We start from the raw sequence: 18,930 nt of genomic DNA, 5'->3' as shown, positions 1-18,930 counted from the left end.
AAAGAAATGAGCTAAACACATATTTGGAAGTGATACAAAGTTGAACCTGAAGCGCATTTGCAAGCATCAAAATAAAAAAAATCTCCCTGATCATTTTGAACGTCAGCCAACAGAAACAGACAAACACGTAGGCCGCAGACTCTCCCAGAGAGAGAGAGAAGAGAGAGGAGAGAGAGAGAGAGAGAGAGAGAGAGAGAGCGAGCAATGTTTGGCCTGACCTCATTCTTGCTTCATTGTATGCACTGGCACGAATGCGATGCTTTTGTCTTTCCATCTTATTGTCAACTTTGCAAGGATGTTCATGATAAAAGAAAGTCATTTTGGCTCTTAAGTGCATTTTGATATTAATAGAAACTTGAGTTGTTTTCCATGCGGCATGCTCAGATATTTAGAAAATATATATTTTGAGGGGAAAATGATATATTGATAGGATTTGTTGGAAATTGTTTAAACGCCAACTGTCAAGGTTAGAATCTCGGTTTTGTTTTCAATTTTATGATAATTAGAAAATATCTTTTGTGTTTTGAGAATAATTGTGATGAAAACTATTTTGCGTTCATATTTTTCATGTATTTTAAGGGGATGTGATTCAGTTAAACAAATAACTTCACTATTCGAGTCGACTTTAAGGAATTCATATTTGAAGGTTATTATGCAATGCCTAAGTTTAATTGTGAAAATCAACATGTCCACGATACCAGGCTATATTATTTATTATTTGATAAATTGTCAAGTCTGTGACCACAGATTTCTCGATACAATCTTGCCTACAAGTACCCATAGAGGATAGTGCCATCAGTGCACCTCAAGCGTTGTACTGTAGGCATCACTTGAGGTATACTTTGCTGCGTCCCTTCGGCCCTCTTGCTACAATCCCTTTCGTTCGTTTTGTTGTACCTCCTTTCATATTCTTTCTTCCGTCTTTAAAGCCTCGTTTCCTTTCAATTTCCATTTCGGTGCTGAATGACCTCATTGGTCCCAGGCCTTGGACTTAGGCTCAAGTGTTATATTCCAGTTCGTACGTACAATTAATGGATGTATGAACCCCTCCTTCAAGATGAACGAATCCATTAAAAATCTTTCTTTATGAATAACAAAACTGTGAATCTATTTTTTTTAACATTGAAACAGAGTAAGAATAAAATTGTGAGCAATAGTGGGTTTGAACAGCACACGAATGGGTTACCACTAATGAACATAAATCAGAAAACAGTAACATGTTGTGTAAACCGTTGGGTGTGGTCAACACGTGAATGGGTTACCATCCCTTAAACTTGCAGCTGACGAAAGGCGTTTGTTTTAAGCGACAGTAAACCAAAGATCTTGTGACTCTCTCAGACTCAAGGAGACTCGCGACTCTTACAGGGAAAAAAAAAAAAAAAAAAAATCGTGACTTCCACCCCAGAAAAAAAAAAAAAAAAAAAAAAAAAAGACTCGTGACTTTTAGAATAAAAAAATGACATGACTCGTTCAGATAAAAAAAAAATCGCGGACTCTTTAGATATCAAGGAGACTGAATCGATCGGACGCGAAGATCTCTCTCTCTCTCTCGTGAGTCGTGATTCTCTCATTCAAGCAGGTTTTGACATTTAGGCAGTTTGTGTAAGGTTGACCTTGTAGCTCTTTTGAAAGGTCAGGTGTCTTGTGAGGGTCGGCGGTGAAGGTCTTAAAGGGATCGTTGCATAGACTCTGCTCTTTGGTCTTAGATTTTTTTTTTTTTTTTTTTTTTTTTTTTTTTTTTTTTTTTTTTTTTTTTTTTTAACTTGCTCGTCTTATATGATATTTCACTGTTTACTTTTTTTTTTCCAAAGTGAACAATGAACACGTTTGTCCCATGGAAAGCCAGTTGTCAGTTATTCTCACTTTGTTTACATATTTGCTATCCTTTTTTAAAAGTAAACAATGAATGTGTGTCCATTATGGAAGGGAATGGTTATTAAATAGTTTCACTTTGCTCACATATTTTTTTATATATATTTTTCAATCTTTTTTTTTTTTTTTTTCTCGTTTTTCAAGTGACCTCGGAATGCGGTTTAATTTTTTAAAATTTATATTTTAATCAAGTTACGTATCTACTGTGACTTTATATAAATGAAAAGGGCCAACAACACTTGCCACAACATAAAAGTCTCAATAAAACTCGTTTTTTGTAGAATAGAACTTTTAGGGTAAATGTTAACAACGTATCTTTAGGCTAGTGGGGCTGTATTGTATGTTAATGTAGATAATTTTTTATTTGGAACGATATGAAATTGCACGTAGATGCCCCGTAATTTTTTAGATGAAATTTTGATGCAATTGTTAATGTTTAAGGAAAATCTTCATAAGTGAGAATAATATATTACTAACATGAATAATTGACCTTTGTAAATAAAAATCCATAACGTATTATTTTTAATGTAAGTCTAAACTATTAAGTAATAATTCCTTTTCAAATAGATATCCATAATGTATTATTTTGAAGGAAAGTCCAAAATTTTGGATAATTCCATTTTAAATAGATATCCATAGCGTATTTTTAAGGCAAGTCCAAATTATTGGATACTAATGCCTTTTAAGTAAAAACAATAATTTTCTGACATGCAGTTTTTCAGGCAAAGCCATGTTTATGGGTGAAAAATTGAACAGTCCAAAATCCTGATGACTTTGACGTAAAATATTGGAGTCGGCACAACGCTCCCTAATTGGACCAAAAACATTTGTTTAAAAAAAACACTCCTGTTTTCCCGCATGAGTTGACTATGGATTAAATGACATCGGGGAGCATTTATAGTTTTTTTGCAAAAGAAAACTATTGAATGGCTTTGTCTCTCCGCACTTTTCTGTCCGCCCTCAGTTATTAAAACCTACCGAGACTAGAAGGGCTGCAAATTGGTATGTTGATCATCCACCCTCCAATCATCAAACGTACCAAATTGCAGCCTTCCAGCATCATTAGTCTTGATTTTATTTAAGATTAAGTTAACCATGATCGTGCGTCTGACAACGATATAGGACAGGCCAACCACTTGGTTATAGTTTCATGGGACGCGGTTCATATCAAATACCGAGATCACCGAAAGATGGATCGTAATATTACACTCCAAGGGTTAAAAAGCACATACGTATATTCGATCAATGACATGAAGCAGCTTCGGGTCTGGTCAGTAAGCGGGCGTGAGGCGCATAATGAATGCTCCCCGGGAAATTACCGAAGCTTGGGAAAGACCGAAGGGACCGTTTGGAAGTGGCTGATTCTGGGTCACAACGAGACGAATAACATTCAAAGAATGGGCGCGTGATTTGCGTAAGCTCCCATTCAAGAGGTAATAATAATAATAATAATAATAATAATAATAATAATAATAATAATAATATTAACGTCACTTTGGACTTAACCAACAACAACAACAATAATAATAATAATAATAATAATAATAATGTGGGAGAGGACTACTAAGTATAGAGGACTGCGTCAACATCGACAACAGAGTACTGGGGCAATATCTGAAAACCAGTAAAGACGAGTGACTAAAGAGTGCATGGGAAGGAGGACTAATAAAAGTAGACGAAGACCAACAAATATACAGACAGAGAATGACAGACAGAACAGAGGATGGCACAACAAACCAATGCACGGACAATACATGAGACAGACTAAAGAACTAGCCAGCGATGACCCATGGCAATGGCTACAGAGGGGAGAGCTAAAGAAGGAACTGAAGGAATGATGATAGCGGCACAAGATCAGGCCCTAAGAACCAGATATGTTCAAAGAACGATAGACGGAAAAATAACATCTCTTCCATATGTAGGAAGTGGCAATACGAAAACTGAAACCATAAACACATAGCAAGCGAATGCCCGGCACTTGCACAGAACCAGTACAAAAAGAGGCATGATTCAGTGGCAAAAGCCCATCCACTGGAGCCTGTGCAGATAAAAAGGCAAAATCTAGCTACCTTTCCATTGCAGTAGTAATAAGTGGTACGAGCACCAACCTGAGGGAGGGTTGTGATAGAAAAACGATCACGCAAAGATCCTCTGGGACTATTAGGTATCAGAACGGACAGGGCGATACATGCAAATAGACCAGACAAAGTCAAGAAGAAAATATCACTCATTGATGTCGCAATACCATGGGACACCAGAGTTGAAGAGAAAGAGAGGGAAAAAATGGATAAGTATCAAGATCTGAAATAAGAAGGATATGGGATATGCCAGTGGAAATCGTACCCATAATCATAGGAGCACTAGGCACGATCCCAAGATCCCTGAAAAGGAATCTAGAAAAACTAAAATCCGAAGTAGCTCCAGGACTCATGCAGAAGAGTGTGATCTAGAAACGGCGCACAGAGTAAGAAAAGTGATGGACTCCTAAGGAGGCAGGATACAACCCGGAACCCCACACTATAAATACCACTCAGTCGAATTGGAGGACTGTGATAGTGCTATAATAATAATAATAATCGTTATTTCAGTTCGCGACCATTTACAAAACGAAACTTAACAGTAAAGTTCAAAATAAAATAATAATAATTAATAATAATAATAATAATAATAATAATTTATTAAAAATAATGGCAGATTTCACAAAATTTGTATACACTTCAATTCAGTTCTGTGAATTCAGCCATTATTTTTAATAAAACATGTTTGAAAGAAGGTCTGTTTCCAGCATACAATAATAATAATAATAATAATAATAATAATAATAATGGAGCCTGTGCAAGAAACATCAGCTACCTTGCAGTAATAAGTGGTACGAGCACCAACCTGAGGGAGTGATAGAAAACGATCAGGCAAAGATCCTCTGGGACTATGGTATCAGAACGGATAGGGTGATACGTGCAAACAGACCAGACGTGACGTTGATTGACAAAGTCAAGAAGAAAGTATCACTCATTGATGTCGCAATACCATGGGACACCAGAGTTGAAGAGAAAGAGAGGGAAAAATGGATAAGTATCAAGATCTGAAAATAGAAATAAGAAGGATATGGGATATGCCAGTGGAAATCGTACCCATAATCATAGGAACACTAGGCACGATCCCAAGATCCCTGAAAAGGAATCTAGAAAAACTAGAGGCTGAAGTAGCTCCAGGACTCATGCAGAAGAGTGTGATCCTAGAAACGGCACACACAGTAAGAAAAGTGATGGACTCCTAAGGAGGCAGGATACAACCCGGAACACCCCACTATAAATACCACCCAGTCGAATTGGAGGACTGTGATAGAGCAAAAAACAAAATAAATAAATTAAAAAATAATAATAATAATAATGATATTAATAGTAGTAATAGTAATAATAAACGTGTTTTCAGCTCCTGACCATTTACAAAACTAAATTGATTTGTATGGTACAGAATTTGTAAATATAATAATAATAATGTTAATAATATGGGTACCAGTATACAATTTATAATAGCGACGGATTACTTATGTGGCGTTGTTTCATTAAGAGCTGTAATGAGATTATAAAAATAAGGCTTCAGTCGAGGTCAGGCCCCGTTTCTTTTCTTTGAAGCCCCGACCTCAGATACCAATGTTGGGATTGTCTCCCGTCCCACTGGTTTCCTTGAGAGAGAGAGAGAGAGAGAGAGAGAGAGAGACGATGAGAGGAGAGAGAGAGAGATTGACTTTGACTTTAACTGGTAATAATTTGTAGTTAATTTTCTTAAGGGTAGTAAATAATGCTTTGAAACCATATTAATTACAGGCTACAAGAAATGTGAAAAAAGTAGAAAAACTCTAGTATTGATTTGGCTTATACTAATAATAGCATCTATATTACTTGTTTTTGTATTTATTTTTATTTTGAGAATTGGCATACTCACCCATCTTGATGTATTGTGTTAGGAAACCGGAACATTCATTATAAAATCCGTGTGAAATATATCGCCCAACCTTCATTCTCTCTCTCTCTCTCTCTCTCTCTCTCTCTCTCTCTCTCTCTCTCTCTCTCTCTCTCTCTCTCTCTCTCTCTCGTTTAAAATTAATTAAATTATGTATATATGAAAGTGTGAAAAATTTTACGTCCTCTGATCCCCGTAGTCATTTCTCTTCTTCCTTCAGGGTAAACCTTACGGTCGCGTTCGTGTGTAACTCCAAAGTCTTTTGAAATGAAGAAATAAGCCCCCCCCCCCCACCCCCCCCCCCCCCCCACCCCCCACTTTTTTTTTAAGGTCTTTTCCTTAAAAGGCTTCGTGTCTTTTCTGGATCCCATTGGAGCGACAGCAGTAATTAGGCAACATTGGGAAGAAAAATGTAATAATTAAATTTCCTTTTAATTCTGACTGTGAAGATTTTTCTAGCTTGAGGCAAAAACGTCTTGGTATGAATTCAGCACAGGTTTCGTGAGTCCTCGTTGTGTCTCACGGATTTTTTGTTCCTTTTGAAGAGAGAGAGAGAGAGAGAGAGAGAGAGAGAGAGAGAGAGAGAGAGAGAGAGAGAGAGAGAGAGAGAGAGAGAGAAATTCGTGTCTATTGCAGTCCATTTCAGTCCAGTAATTGAACCCAGTAATATTTGTGACATTTCCAACAGTTTTTGCGGGGATCCCTCTCCCCGGGGAACCCGAAAGTGATTGAATTTGGGAATAGGTTTGGGTCACTTGCAAAACAAATTTAAATGATTTATTTACAATCTTTCAAATTATATATATGTATAAGTATATATGTAGTGTATATATACATATATGTATATATTGTATAATGCATATATATGTATATTCATATATATACTATATATATATATATATATATATATATATATATATATAGATAGATATATATATATATAGATAGATATATAATATATAGATAATATATATATAGATAGATATATATATATATATATATATATATATATATAGATATATATATATATAGATAGATATATATTATATATATCTATATATATAGATATTATATATATATATATATTATATATATATATATATATATATATATATATATCTATCTATATATATATATATATATATATATCTATCTATATATATATCTATCTATATATATATATATCTATCTATATATATATATATATATATATATATATATATATATATATCTATCTATATATTTATATATATATATATATATAAAATAATATACATATATATGCATATATACAATATATACATATCATGTATATATCTATATATATGTATATATATATATTATATATATATATATATATATATAGTATATATATAGATATATACATATATATGTATATATCATATATATATATATATATATATATATATATATATATATATATATATATATATATATATATATATATATATATAGATATATAGATATATAGATATATAGATATATAGATATATAGATATTAGATATATAGATATATAGATATATAGATATATATATATATAGATATATATATATATATATATATATATATATATATATAGATATATACTACATACATACATACATACATACATACATACATACATACATACATACATACATACATACACATTTCGTGTTCTATTGTAATATTTTTGAAAAGGTTTACACCACAATTTTTAAACACCTGATTATTTATTGTCACAGATTCAAATCTTTATTGATATAGAATCCTCGTTTTATCAGCATATAATGATATTAACCATTTTGTTATCTAATCTATTTATTACAGACTTAAAGATTTTTATAATGTACAGCATTCCGTTTAGCATAGTATCATGAATATAATAACAATGTTATTCTCTACCCAATTTCAGAGAGGAACAGGGGGTGGAGCTCCCCGAACCCGGCAAATATGCGACGGGCATCTTCTACATGGACAAGACCCACCACGAGGAGTCTGAGCAGATGTTTTCTGACCTGGCTTCGTCTCATGGCCTCGATGGTAACTTCGAAGGACTCTCTCTTCTCTCTCGCTTTTCTCTCTCTGATGATATTTTCGGAGCCACATTTTGTCAGCTCGAGTTAAAGAAAATTTCTCTCTCTCCTCTCTCTCTCTCTCTCTCTCTCTCTCTCTCTCTCTCTCTCTCTCTCTCTCTCTCTCTGGCGGCGTTTTGTAACCTCATGTCAGGTCAAGATTAAAAAAGAAAAAACTTCCAAATTAGTTGCTCAGAAAAATCCAAACTCTTATTTTTCTTAAGAGAATTTGAGATATTTTCAGTGATAGATTTTAAAAATGAAAGCTTTCCTTTTTCTTAATGATTGAACTCAAAGATGAGGACATTTGACTTCTCCGTTTTTCGATGGCCTCTTCAGTAAATCACTTTCTTGAAAACTAGTGGGCCTAGTTATGTTAAAATCTGACATTTCAAGAGATGGAGGTGTTAATTTCAAGGCCAACAACAAATAAATCTTAAAAACTAGTCAACTAAAGTAATCGAATCTTAACATTGAAAAGCTAGAAATTCTGGTACTTCAGATTTCTGGAAATAAGGCAATGAATATAACGATTTATCAGTTGAAATTGCAATATTAAAATCTCTTGAATGATTGCTCTATGGCAGACTAGACGTTATATACACTTAATTTTTTTCATGTATGTAATATCCTAGTTGCCTCATTGGTTTCTGGGTAATACTTAATTTCCTCAGAAATGTGTACATTACAGGATGGATTTAGTCACATATACTAATATGTCTATATTTTGAAAACTTCTTTGCTAGTGAATATAAAAAAAAGCATTGTTTAATTTTGACCCATATGGGCATTATATTCAGCAGTAACTTCCTTGACAAGGTGAAAGCCCTTTTGGCCTATTACGTATGAAGATAAATTACATTGTGCATCATTATGATTATGAGGATTTAAAAGCAGGCAGCAGGTGTCAATGACTCAAAAGTGTCACCAAGCGCAACCAGTCTTCATTCGTAACTCACCCTAGGCAGTTCATTCTTGACTCACCCGAGGCAGTGTAGGCCGGGCTGTAGATGAGTCATAGTCACAGACACGAATTCGTTGCAGACGATTTTCTCCCTTACGACTCCGACCTGCCAGGTTATCAAATCTTTCCACCGGTATTTTGCCACATTGTCGTTTCCCAGGGCGATCTGAATTGAAGTAGCAGCATCTCTGCGGCCTTTAGGATCTTTTTGTTTATAGGCTAAAGTCAATTTACTTTTTAGATGCCCAAAGATATAGATAAAAACACCGCCGTATAAGCTAGCAGATATAATAGATATTTTAAAATTATTTAGGATGTGCTAATGTCGAGTTGGCCAAGTGATTACCATATCCTTTGTCGATTAAAATATCGACGGGAACTTAATTCCTTCCTAATAGTCGAGATTAACAGTGACGTCATTCAGATATTCTCTCTCTACGAAAACTACTCTAAACAGACTTCTGTCTCTGAATCCTTACTACTTTTTTTCCGTGACTGAAGATCGGTGCTCTATTTTTGTTTGTAACGGGGCTTGTCAGCACGGGCTCTAACTTCTTGAGCATCTCTCGTGTTGATTATTATTATTATTATTATATGATTATTATTGATTATTATTTTATTATTATTATTATTATTATTATTATTATTATTATTTGTAGTAGTACTAAAGTTATTTGATCGTATAATCTTGTCATAGATGTTGCCTCACATTTATTTATAAAGTTGTCTTTTTATCGTCGTGGGTATGTACCAGGATCTCTCTCTCTCTCTCTCTCTCTCTCTCTCTCTCTCTCTCTCTCTCTCTCTCTCTCAAGTGTATGCGTTATGAAACTGAAATTATTATATAGTAATAATACTCCAAATTGTGGCGCCAATTGGGATGTCTGTGTTTACGCAAAGCGTTTCGCATTTCCTCTCGCAACTCGTGGGATAATGAGGTGCCAAAAGTCACCAGATCGAAAACAAACAACACCCAGACGTAATTTCCATTCGGTAGATATAGAGCGGATGTGTTGTAATCTTCGTTATCTGTTGTGCTGAAGTGTGTATGTTTTTTTAACTTTGAGAATTTATTTATTGATTTATTCTCTGTTTGGCGGTTCATTGGCTACGTATGGACGTTGTTTTTAAAAGTACATAGAAACACGAATATAAATACAATGACGGCATCGCAAAACATAATTAAGAAATCTGTGTGAAAGTGGAGATGAGGATGCCAATCTATGCGATGAACACTTGACTCGTATCTGTTTTACCATAGCATGACGCTGTGTATGTATAGTACTCTAGACCTATCCTGAAGTTCTGTTTTTACTAAATTCCAACAAACCTTAGGCTTAGGAATTGAATGTGATCGACAGTGCGGGCGCAAAATTCTCAAGTACCATCAGAGCGAACGACCGTTGAAATGTCGTCGTAACTTTACTTGAAACACTGGAAGGAATCCAAATTTCAAGGAAAATTAAGCCATTAAATGCCTCTTTCCTTCCGTCTTGAGTTGAGTTCCCCCCTCCTATCTCCACCCACCCACCCACAGAGAACCTAATTATCCATGGAGGAGAGTGTCCGGGAAACCGACGCAAGACGGTGTAAGATTGGAATGGAAAGATTGTCGGAGAGGAATTCCGTCATATAATGACGGTAATGGGCTGGGAAGTGATGGGAAATTGAATTTAAGTTGTCAAATGACGGAGCCAGAAGTGGTTGGAGAGGAGTCTGTAAGGAGTTCCTGGTGAAGAAAACGGAAGATGAAGAATGATGTCTCCAAAGAAAACGGATAAACAGTTGGGGAAGCTACCAGTCATTATCTCTGCTTTCTTGCCAGGATTATTATTATTATTTTTTAAAAGTAATGGCTACTTCAGCACCGTTACACTTGTATAGATTCTTCTCTATTTTACGAATAGCGGTTTTTTCCGTGCTACTTAAACAGGCAAGTAGAGCGCCTATAGAGGTCATGATCAAATAGTGTCAAAATAGGTGTATATATTTCAATATTACAGATAAACTATGATACCATAGTCATCAAAGTCATTAACGATTCTCTCTCTCTCCTCTCTTCTCCCCTCTCTCTCTCTCTCTCTCTCTCGTCTCTCTCTCTCTCTCCGATCACCTCCTCCTCCGTCTCTATCACTCTCCTCCGGTCTCTCTCTCTCTCTCATTAATTATTATTTTATTAGTTAATTTTATTCCTGTTAACATTAATTCAACCCCAGGGTAAACAACCGTAAGGAAAGACCACCAAAGCCATAAGGATTAACCGTACAGTTGACGTCATAGGCGAGTCAAGCATTTATTGTCGGCTTTAGCCAGAGCGAGATGAAAGCTTTCGTCCCAGCCTGCCGGCGGCGCCACAAACCCCAACCGCTAATAGGTCTATCCCTAGGCTGCCTTATGCTCCTTTTACCTTTTCTTCCCTTTTCCTGACTGTTAATTCCTAACAGATCTTTCTCACTTTTCCCTCTTTCCTACATCCCTGACTCAGAGAGAGAGAGAGAGAGAGAGAGAGAGAGAGAGAGAGAGAGAGAGAGAGAGAGCAGTCATCATAAGAATTAATCTCTTACGCCATAAAGGAAATTAGGAGGTCGGATTAGTAGGGATTTAGCGATTTCCAGATTGTGTCCCTCGTTCTACAAATACTATTTTGGATCTATACTCTCATTTTTGGCTCTTCGGACCACATTGTGACTCATTACCGATTCTGTTGGATGTTTTAGCAATGGGAGCGGAAGCTTAGCACTAACTAGAACCCGCAGGTTAGTACGAAGCTTCTGTTTTACATAGATTTCATCCCGAGTTGCTGAATTATACACAATCATGGCCAGTATCTCCTTGATTAACGGTATTTAGATTACGTTACGATCAATTATGTTGCTTTTGCCTGGCTCTTAGTGTATAATCAGTTCACCACGTAGACCTTGTTTTTGATAGCAGATATTTTTGAACGATGAGCTTCTGAGTGAGATTAGACTAATTAGAAGTTTGGTTTCTTTTGAAAACCTGTAAAAGGCTCATACTTCAGTTAGGTCCCATTCAAGCTGACAAAATGTAGGTTTTCTATCCGCTCTCCTTCCTTTCCTTAGTACCATGTCAGGGATATAAAAAATGCCGTGGTAGTTGCCAGCTTTCTTCTTTCGTTCCATGTTTTTTCGCAAGTTTTTTTTTCATATTTTAAAAAGTTTCGTTTACCTTGGATTTTCTCTCGATTTTTAATGACGGGGCATGGGGCGGCGCGCCTGGGGGGGGGGGTGGGGGGGGGGGGGGGGAAGACGGAGATTTGGCGGCGAAGGGTGCACTGACTGTAACTGGTGAAGCGAAAGCAAAATTAATGATGGAAGTGTTGCCACCAGAGGGCCTGAAATTTATGGCCTATTATGGTCCGTTCAGCCTCTTATCAGTGTGCTTATCATTCTTCTAAGACTAAAGTATCGTAATTTACCATTGATAACGTGTTGATATCAGCTGTAAAAATGACGCAAACTTTGGAAAATATTTTAAATAATTTTTTACTATTGACATGCAGTTGCAACATAGCATCATTATTAATAATTACTGTAATAATTTACCCATGATACCTTACTGCTATCAGCTGTAGAAATGAATCGTTGCAAGTCAATATTGCTATTGATATACAGTTGCATTGAGCTGTCATTATTTTATATATAAATATTCGAAGCTATTGTTGGTTGGTAAATTTTCCAGTGTTATTACTTCCTTAGGTTTCTGCAAATACGGACTTTGGGAAAACTTGTTACATAAATAATAATAATAATAATAATAATAATAATGAATTAAACACAATGTATTGCAGTTTCTATCTCTTGAATGAATTTCTTTGTAGATGTAGGTAAATTACATAACTGCCTTCAAAGTCTATGTACTAATAGTACTAGTACTACTACTAATACTAATATTAATCTTCCTTGATTCACCTGCACTTTGTTTCCACGTATCAGAACCACGAAAATGTCGAAATAACTGAAGCCAGCGATGACGGCAGTCTCTGTGGAATTAAACCCAGTCAGCTTTAATTTTTTCGAAGTAGCGTGGGCGCTTAATAGGTTGCAGGGAGATAGATAGAGAACGTCAGGCCCCGCCAACACACTCGCGGGCGTGTTGGGGGGAGGGGGGAGGGGGAGGGGTGGTGTCTTTGAAAGCCCTCTTTAAAACAAAACGTCATCGCTATCGGCGAAATCCGAGAGTGAGCGAAAGTGAGATTTTATTTAATTTTTTTTCTGCTATATTGAATTTACTTAATTAAAATATATTTTTGATGGTGTATATTTATTTAATTTTCGAGTGTAAGAGTATATTTTATTATATTTTTGAATGTAAGAGTATATTTTATTTAATTTTCGAATGTAAGAGTATATTTTATTTAATGTTTTCTGAATGTTAGTGCATATTTTATTTGATTTTCGAATTTTTTTGTAGAGATGGATGATTTGTGTTGCATTTTCTGTTTTTAAAAAATTCTTCCGTAAATATATATAAATATATGTGCATAATATATAATTATCTATATATAGATATAGATCTATATATTATATATATATATATATATATATATATAATATATATTATATAATTATATAGATATATTAATATATTATATTCTATATATCCTACTATTAGCTATATTATCTATATCATATTATTTATATTCTCTATTATATATATATAAATTATCTTATAATTTCTATTACTTCATATCTATATATCATTTTGATACTGAGGTCAATTAGTATGACCTTCAATCCACAGGTCCACATCATACCTTCAATTCCTTTACATTAACATTACCACACCCCAGTCCTGCTTGATCTAAACCAGCCGCAAAATTCTCGCCTCGTGTACTAAGATATTAGCGTAAGATGCAGAAAAGGCATAGTAGAGTAAAGCTATTTTCCCCATTTAATTTCTCTTACAGGTGCTTTGTTACTTTTCCCAAAGATTACTCGTTTTGTCCTTCTCCCCCCACCCCCCCTCTTCCTCTTCCCTCTTCCTCTCTCTTCTTCTTCTTCTTCTTCTTCTTATTCTTCTTCTTCTTCTTATTCTCTTCTTTCTTCTTTTCTTCTTCTTCTTCTTCTTCTTCTTCTTCTTTGGGATTTTCCGCATGTAAAAGATAGCTATCTGCGTACCGGCCCCCTCTTATATACGTGCGAGGTGAATACTAACCGGATATTGATCTGGGTGCCCGTGAGGGGGGTTCACGCTTTCAAGGTCCCGGATTGGCTGTGCTTTTCTGGCTGCGCTGTCAAAACGCTGACTCCGTACTCTCTCTCTCTCTCTCTCTCTCTCCTCTCTCTCTCTCTTCTCTCTCTCTCTCTCTCGATCTCATCTCTCTCTCTCTCTCTCTCTCTCTCTCTCTCTCTAGTTTTCTTCCGCGTCATGGCTTCGTCGTGAAAGGTATTCGGAAAGGGTTGGGGTTGAGGTTTTATAATGGTTCTCTCTCTCTCTCTCTCTCTCTCTCTCTCTCTCTCTCTCTCTCTCTCATCATATATATATATATATATATATATATATATATATATCAAGAGCCAGCAGGAAAAATTAAAAACAGCAGTACCTAGCGCTTTCGTGTATTTTTTTTTATATTGTACCCTGATGAGGTGTGTCTAAGAATACACGAAAGCGCTAGGTACTGCTGTTTTTAATTTTTCCTGCTGGCTCTTGATATACAATCTTCACGTGTTACTTGTGATCGTATAATATATATATATTATATATATATTATATATAGTTATCTATATATATTATATATATATATATTAATATATTCTGGTAAAAGTGACCAGTAAGTTTTATATTTTTATTTCTCTATACAGGGAGACAATTACTGCTCTTGCTCATTCCTTTGGAACCTCTTCTTTCTCCGGATATGCCTTGCACACCCTGATTAGCAATTCAAGCAACTATGTACATCATCATTTCACTTGTAATTCCGTCAACTCCTGGCGTCTTTCCAGTTTCAGACTTAATGACCCTCCTAGCACACTCAGGTTCCATTTTCAGACTTAATTACCCTCATAACATACTCAAGTTCCATTTTCAGACTTAATTACCCTTCCATTTTAGCCACACTAAGGTTTCCATTGAAGACTTTTAAGACCCTCCTAGCCACACTCAGGTTTCCATTTTCAACTTAATTACCTCCTAGACACTCGTTTCCATTTTCAGGACTAGACCCTTTCCATTAAGCCACCAATTAGGTTCCATTTTCAGACTGAATGACCCTCCTTAAGTACACTTCAGGTTTCCATTTTCAGATAATTACCCTCCTAGCTACTCAGGTTCCTTTTCAGACGTAATTACCCTCCTTAGACACTTAGGTTCCATTTTCAGACTTAATGACCCTCCTAGCACACTCAGGTTCCATTTTCAGACCTTATGACCCGCATTAGCACAACTTAGGTTCCAATTCAGGACGTTAATGACCCTCTAGCACACTTAGGTTCCATTTTCAGACTTTAAATGACCCTACTAGGCCACACCCTCGTTCAATTTCCCTTTTCAGACTTATGACCCGCATAGACAACACCTTTTTAGGTTCCCCATGATTCCAGAAACTGAGACCAATTTTCCCCTTAAACACACTCAGGTTCCATTTTCAGACTTAATGACCCTCCTAGCACACTCAGGTTCCATTTTCAGACTTATGACCCTCATAGCACACTTAGGTTCCATTTTCAGACTTAATTACCCTCCTAGCACACTCAGGTTCCATTTTCAGACTTAATTACCCTCCTAGCACACTCAGGTTCCATTTTCAGACTTAATTACCCTCCTAGCACACTCAGGTTCCATTTTCAGACTTAATGACCCTCCTGCATCAGGTTCCATTTTTCAGACTTATGACCCGCATGCACACTTAGGTTCCATTTTCAGACTTAATGACCCTCCTAGCATACTCAGTTCCATTTTCAGAGTTTGTTACCCTCATAGCATACTCAAGTTCCATTTTCAGACTTAATGACCCTCCTAGCATACTCAAGGTCCATTTTCAGACTTAATGACCCTCCTAGCATACTCAGGTTCCATTTTCAGAGTTTGTTACCCTCATAACATACTCAGGTTTCATTTTCAGACTTAGCGACCCAGATCTGCATTATCTTCGGAGAGCATGTCTTCATTTGCATCTTATATTCTGAGATCTTCCTGTTCATTATCCTCTCCCTCTGTATACGCCCTTGAGGTGAATTTCTTATTCTTCTTGGATTGCTAGATTAACATTTCCCCGTCCCTTCTTTTTATAAAATACATTATTTTCCTCTTTTTATAGAGTAAATTTTTCCATATCGATTTTTCTTTGACCATCTTACTCGTCCTTCTGTATTGGTACAAACAGTCCTCTCTGCTGCTTTGCCTGTTGCAGCTCAGTTAACTTTGTTTTTTTTACCTACACTAAACCTTTTATTTATTTTTTTCCTACACTAAACCTATTCATTTCCTGGAAGTCACGTAAAGCCGTTGGTCCCGTTGCTGAGTAACCACCGGTTCCATACAACGTAAAAACACCATACAAACAAACCTATTCATTTCCTCATCCCACCTTCCTGAAACCAAAAAGCACATTCTTCCGACTCCATAACCCCGTTCAGATATATAATAATCAGATACTCCTCCCTCCATCCAGTGCTTGTTTCAGGTATAAATGTATAAATTTCATATTCCATTCCATACCAGTCACTGTTTTCCTCACCATCACAGCCATCGCCTTCCTTACACACACTATATATTTATTTATTTATACGCACGTCCCCCAATAAAATTGTACCATCACCATCGCATGGCACAAAACAAGTATTTTTACGCGTGACACGCTCTTCGTTGCCTTTGAACGGCCGCAGGGGGGAAATTCTTTACAACGGCACTTCCATGCCCAGAAGTGAGAGCATTGTAGCACACTGTGTCAAGTCCCGGTTCTTCTATAACGTGCGACAGGCAATCGATACTCGCCTCGGAGAGGAGAAGAAAGGCTGGTTGTTCCTGCTTCTTGTTTCCTCATTTCCGAGAAGTTGCCACCTGGAGTCCTGTACTTTTTTCTGTTTTCAATGGGTATTATTTCTTAATTACTTCTGTGAATTTTCTGCTCTTACGTTTTCTGAGAGACTGAATGAAATCTTTACGATGTTTAGCGTTTAACTTATTTTTTCGTCTTGGATTGAAATAAATCTGAATATTTAAAAAAAAATCGTATTATTTTACCTAATAAATCATCAGCGTCTTTACATTTTTGGGGAATTTTTAAAAAAACTTAAGTCACATTTAATTAAGAGTTTTTATTTTTTATTTTTGATAATTTTTTTAAATAACAGAAGATTTTTTCTGCCTGTTATGTACGGATTTTGTTATATACATAACTGAAAATCCACGGGCTATACAAAGTATATGATTTTCCATTTAATAACTTTGAAGAGAGAGAGAGAGAGAGAGAGAGAGAGCAGAGAGAGAGGGGGGGGGGGGCATCAAAAGTAGAGTTTTTGGTAATTTTAAACATTTTCCTACCGCGGAGGCTTATTGCCACTCTCTCTCTCTCTCTCTCTCTCTCTCTCTATCTCTCTCCCTCTGCTCTCCTCTCGTCTCTCTCTCCTCTCTCTCTCTCTCTCTCTCTCTCTCTCTCTCTCTCTCTCTCTCTCTCTTTCATACATTATGCTATCGGCGAGAAAACCGCATTCTACTACCATTAGTACATGAAATATTCAGAGACGCGTGTATGGCTTCGACCAGGTTTTCCTGCTTAGCCGGTAAAGGGAATTTTAATCTCTGGTCAGGAATTTCTCTGCGTTTAACGTTGGTTTGGTTGAGGTATTATTATTATTATTATTATTATTATTATTAATCAAATGAACCCTATTCATATGAAACAAGATTACATGAGGTATTGACATGAAATTCAAGCTTCCAAAGAATATAAAGGTGTTCATTGAAAAGAAATTACCGAAGATAATGGGAACTACAGAAAGAAGAGATCAGTTATTAAAAAAAAAAAGGTTAGCGAATTAATAAATGTGAAAAATTGTAAATAAACTAAACATACAAGGAGAATCGTTTTGAGGTTAGCATTAAACATCTCTGCTTGTACGTTTTAAGGTTCCAATTGCACGTCATCATCGTGGCCTGCATTGAAATGCACCCCTCTCAGTTTGCATGTACTATTTGTTTTCTTCAGTCATTTTACGACTTCTACACACACACACACACCAACCAATGTGGGAGGCAGTTAAATGTGGCGCACGATATCCGTAGAGTTATTCATATTAGCAACCTTTCCCAGCTGTCGAGCTCTGATGAAAAATGACCGGGAATGAAATGGAGCACGTCCGAGAGAGAGAGAGAGAGAGAGAGAGAGAGAGAGAGAGAGAGAGAGAGAGAGAGAGAGCTAGCTTTTGCCCAGGTGCCGCGGCATTTCCTGCTCTCGTGGGAGTTGATGTTTCCGTACCCCTGACTCTTTTATGCGAATATGAACTTTTTGTATTTTGCTGTGTTTTATTTTTGTCTTATTCAAGGGACACTCTCCTTTTACCCTCGTCTGGATATTTTTGTTACTTCCGGTCTTTGTAATGGGCTGCCCAAAATAGAAAGTGTTAATTTTATATTAAAAACTCTGCCACTTTTCTCCGTCCTGAGTTTAATCTATCATTTTCTGAGTATGATATTCGGTTTCTAATGATTTCAAATAGGTCTTATTATATAGCTCTAGAACCCCAGTAAATACTTTGAATAGTTTTGGTTACTTGTTTATTCAGTTTTGTATAGGGGTGGGTTTGAATTTAGTTTTACATTAAATCTTAAATGATTTTACATTCTATTATACTCACCATTACGAAATTTATTTAATTTTTTTTAAGATTCCAAGACTTTTTTGTGATTTAGAGATTTTTTTTATTCAGATTTTTGTTTTTGATTCAATTTTTTACCGGTTTTTTATTATAATTTTTGCTGATTCAAAGTTTTTGTTGTTGATTTCGAACAATTTTTTTTATAAAGAGTTTATTTTTTGTTGATTCTGAGTTTTTTCTTTATTCACAGATTTTTTCCCTCTGAAAGAGGTT

At 35.8% G+C, this 18,930-nt stretch overlaps 1 protein-coding gene across 1 annotated transcript in view; it reads left to right on the top strand.

Annotated features, from left to right (window-relative positions):
* LOC135199441 (uncharacterized) overlaps positions 1-18,930 on the top strand; it is a 111,121-nt gene that overhangs the window by 65,238 nt on the left and 26,953 nt on the right. Inside the window, exon 4 of the mRNA XM_064227484.1 lies at positions 7,752-7,877. Coding sequence (XP_064083554.1) covers positions 7,752-7,877 — 126 coding nt within the window. The remainder of the gene's footprint in view (positions 1-7,751; positions 7,878-18,930) is intronic.

The sequence above is a fragment of the Macrobrachium nipponense genome, chromosome 23 (genome assembly GCF_015104395.2).
Source record: "Macrobrachium nipponense isolate FS-2020 chromosome 23, ASM1510439v2, whole genome shotgun sequence".
NCBI lineage: Eukaryota > Metazoa > Arthropoda > Malacostraca > Decapoda > Palaemonidae > Macrobrachium > Macrobrachium nipponense.
Note: the sequence above shows the minus strand (reverse complement) of the source record. Positions and strands in the feature narration are given on the sequence as shown.